The sequence below is a fragment of the Echinococcus granulosus genome (assembly GCF_000524195.1).
Source record: "Echinococcus granulosus chromosome Unknown EG_S00240, whole genome shotgun sequence".
NCBI lineage: Eukaryota > Metazoa > Platyhelminthes > Cestoda > Cyclophyllidea > Taeniidae > Echinococcus > Echinococcus granulosus.
Window position 1 is genome coordinate 60323 of NW_020170620.1, and position 3400 is coordinate 63722.

At 38.8% G+C, this 3400-nt stretch overlaps 1 protein-coding gene across 1 annotated transcript; it reads right to left on the minus strand. All coding sequences in view use genetic code 11, as the record gives it.

Annotated features, from left to right (window-relative positions):
* Positions 1-4: 4 nt before the first annotated feature.
* On the minus strand, positions 5-198 carry EGR_10609 (hypothetical protein; the record flags this gene model as incomplete). Its single annotated transcript, XM_024499858.1, has 2 exons — positions 5-48; positions 129-198. 2 exons carry the CDS (start codon positions 196-198, stop codon positions 5-7), a joined length of 114 nt encoding a protein of 37 aa, XP_024345737.1.
* Positions 199-3400: the final 3202 nt, after the last annotated feature.

Here is a 3400-nt window from a genome sequence, read left to right on the forward strand (position 1 = left end):
GGTATCAGAAGGTCATATAGGCTCTGCTTAGAGCGGTAAAAGACAGAACTTTGGAGGTGTAATTTTATACCGCGTTTTTGCCACGTCAAAGTTTTGAAGATGCTACAGCTTTAGAAACGTCGACCTACCCTTCTTAACATCAAATGATGTCGGAGTGGTGGAAGCTAAAAATCCTGGATTTTGATGAAGTAGATTCATGGTAAGCATAAGCGGACACTTAGAAAGATAAGTGATTCATTTCAAAATGGCAGAATCTGCTACAAAAAAAAGCCAGGTGCCGTAGCTATCTGTTTTGTCAAATCTCATTGCATTTTTTTCACTTCCTCTATCGACAAATGTAGACTTAGACTTCTGCCCATGGTAACTGCGTGTAAAGCAAGTGAAACAGCAGCTACAAGAAGAACGGAGCACTGTGAGCATTAGGACTGAAATGGTTCTTGTTCATTGCATGAATAGGCATTTGACGATGGCACTACAAATCACGTGCAAATTTTTCGTGCAGGTCTTCAATGCCTGCGGTCTCTGCTACCTCCGTTTTGGCTTATCAGGTCTATCATGTGTTAGCTGTAAATATCCTTTTATGCTGCTCTTGCCGGAAAGACTTGACACGCTACGCATACATTTTTATGGAGGTGTATTCTGGGGTGAACTAATTTCCTGTTGCCTATTTCGTCCTCCCGATTGTCACTTTGTAACACTTCCGCGCCAGACTCATTTACTTCCCTTTCCAGATTTAAGATAGTTGTTCTCCTAGCTCCAAAATGTGGATTTCCTAAAGTGCAGATTAACCTTTACAAATATATACTCAAATCCGTCTTTGAAGCATTCATCCTTCTTTATTCATTTTAATGCTCAGAAAATTGCCTCGGCAGCATAGAGAGCTGGTCATTTCCAATGCTATTTGAGTATGCCCACTTGGTTACCTCACGTTAAAGTCAAGTCTTGCAATCTGTTTTACAAACAGTCACACACAAAGTCAAATTTAACCGAAGAAGGTATAGTTAGTTTTCAATCCGTAACAAAATTAAATACGTTTACCACTGCCTCCTGCCATTTGACTGCTACACAATCATACAATTATCCAACTACCTAATTCCTTCAGAGGAACAAAACTAAGAGCAAAAGACATTTTTCAGTGATTGTGCTGCCCTCTAAACCATGACCGAAGGAATGTTGAGTCCGCAAAGATATTGGATACCACCGTGAACGCAAAGACCAACGATGAGGTCAAACCAAATAGAAAAGAATCTGATTTATCCTTCAAAAACTGCCATGAAAATTAATGATATACATTTTTAGCTTTTTCTTTGAGTTAAGCACTTCACAAAAGGAGATTAGTAAACGGAATGTACACACTACGGGGCATCATTCATCCTCTAGCAATAATGTCCAAATGAAGGAAAGCTGGCCGAAGAAAAGAGGAATTTTATTCAAATATCGTAATCGAATCCATAGTACGCGCGGGTATCACTCCTCCGGATGTGGTTTTAGTAACATTATCCTCCCTTGCCTCCAGACTAATCACAAATCAGTGAAGAACTCGCGACAGTTAAGCGGAAGTTTGACCACATGCAAAGTTCCAATAAAGATAAAAAATTACATTTGTTTATGTTGTAAATTTCACTACACGAACACTTTCAAAATCTAACAATTCAGCTATTGCACTAGTGGCATTTAAGCATGCACTACCAGTTTCTCAGAGCTTCTGCATACTTAATATAAGGTCTATGCTCATTATTTAAAAGCATTACTTCAAATTGAGTAGTTCTTAACATCAAATGATGTCGGAGTGGTGGAAGCTAAAAATCCTGGATTTTGATGAAGTAGATTCATGGTAAGCATAAGCGGACACTTAGAAAGATAAGTGATTCATTTCAAAATGGCAGAATCTGCTACAAAAAAAAGCCAGGTGCCGTAGCTATCTGTTTTGTCAAATCTCATTGCATTTTTTTCACTTCCTCTATCGACAAATGTAGACTTAGACTTCTGCCCATGGTAACTGCGTGTAAAGCAAGTGAAACAGCAGCTACAAGAAGAACGGAGCACTGTGAGCATTAGGACTGAAATGGTTCTTGTTCATTGCATGAATAGGCATTTGACGATGGCACTACAAATCACGTGCAAATTTTTCGTGCAGGTCTTCAATGCCTGCGGTCTCTGCTACCTCCGTTTTGGCTTATCAGGTCTATCATGTGTTAGCTGTAAATATCCTTTTATGCTGCTCTTGCCGGAAAGACTTGACACGCTACGCATACATTTTTATGGAGGTGTATTCTGGGGTGAACTAATTTCCTGTTGCCTATTTCGTCCTCCCGATTGTCACTTTGTAACACTTCCGCGCCAGACTCATTTACTTCCCTTTCCAGATTTAAGATAGTTGTTCTCCTAGCTCCAAAATGTGGATTTCCTAAAGTGCAGATTAACCTTTACAAATATATACTCAAATCCGTCTTTGAAGCATTCATCCTTCTTTATTCATTTTAATGCTCAGAAAATTGCCTCGGCAGCATAGAGAGCTGGTCATTTCCAATGCTATTTGAGTATGCCCACTTGGTTACCTCACGTTAAAGTCAAGTCTTGCAATCTGTTTTACAAACAGTCACACACAAAGTCAAATTTAACCGAAGAAGGTATAGTTAGTTTTCAATCCGTAACAAAATTAAATACGTTTACCACTGCCTCCTGCCATTTGACTGCTACACAATCATACAATTATCCAACTACCTAATTCCTTCAGAGGAACAAAACTAAGAGCAAAAGACATTTTTCAGTGATTGTGCTGCCCTCTAAACCATGACCGAAGGAATGTTGAGTCCGCAAAGATATTGGATACCACCGTGAACGCAAAGACCAACGATGAGGTCAAACCAAATAGAAAAGAATCTGATTTATCCTTCAAAAACTGCCATGAAAATTAATGATATACATTTTTAGCTTTTTCTTTGAGTTAAGCACTTCACAAAAGGAGATTAGTAAACGGAATGTACACACTACGGGGCATCATTCATCCTCTAGCAATAATGTCCAAATGAAGGAAAGCTGGCCGAAGAAAAGAGGAATTTTATTCAAATATCGTAATCGAATCCATAGTACGCGCGGGTATCACTCCTCCGGATGTGGTTTTAGTAACATTATCCTCCCTTGCCTCCAGACTAATCACAAATCAGTGAAGAACTCGCGACAGTTAAGCGGAAGTTTGACCACATGCAAAGTTCCAATAAAGATAAAAAATTACATTTGTTTATGTTGTAAATTTCACTACACGAACACTTTCAAAATCTAACAATTCAGCTATTGCACTAGTGGCATTTAAGCATGCACTACCAGTTTCTCAGAGCTTCTGCATACTTAATATAAGGTCTATGCTCATTATTTAAAAGCATTACTTCAAATTGAGTAG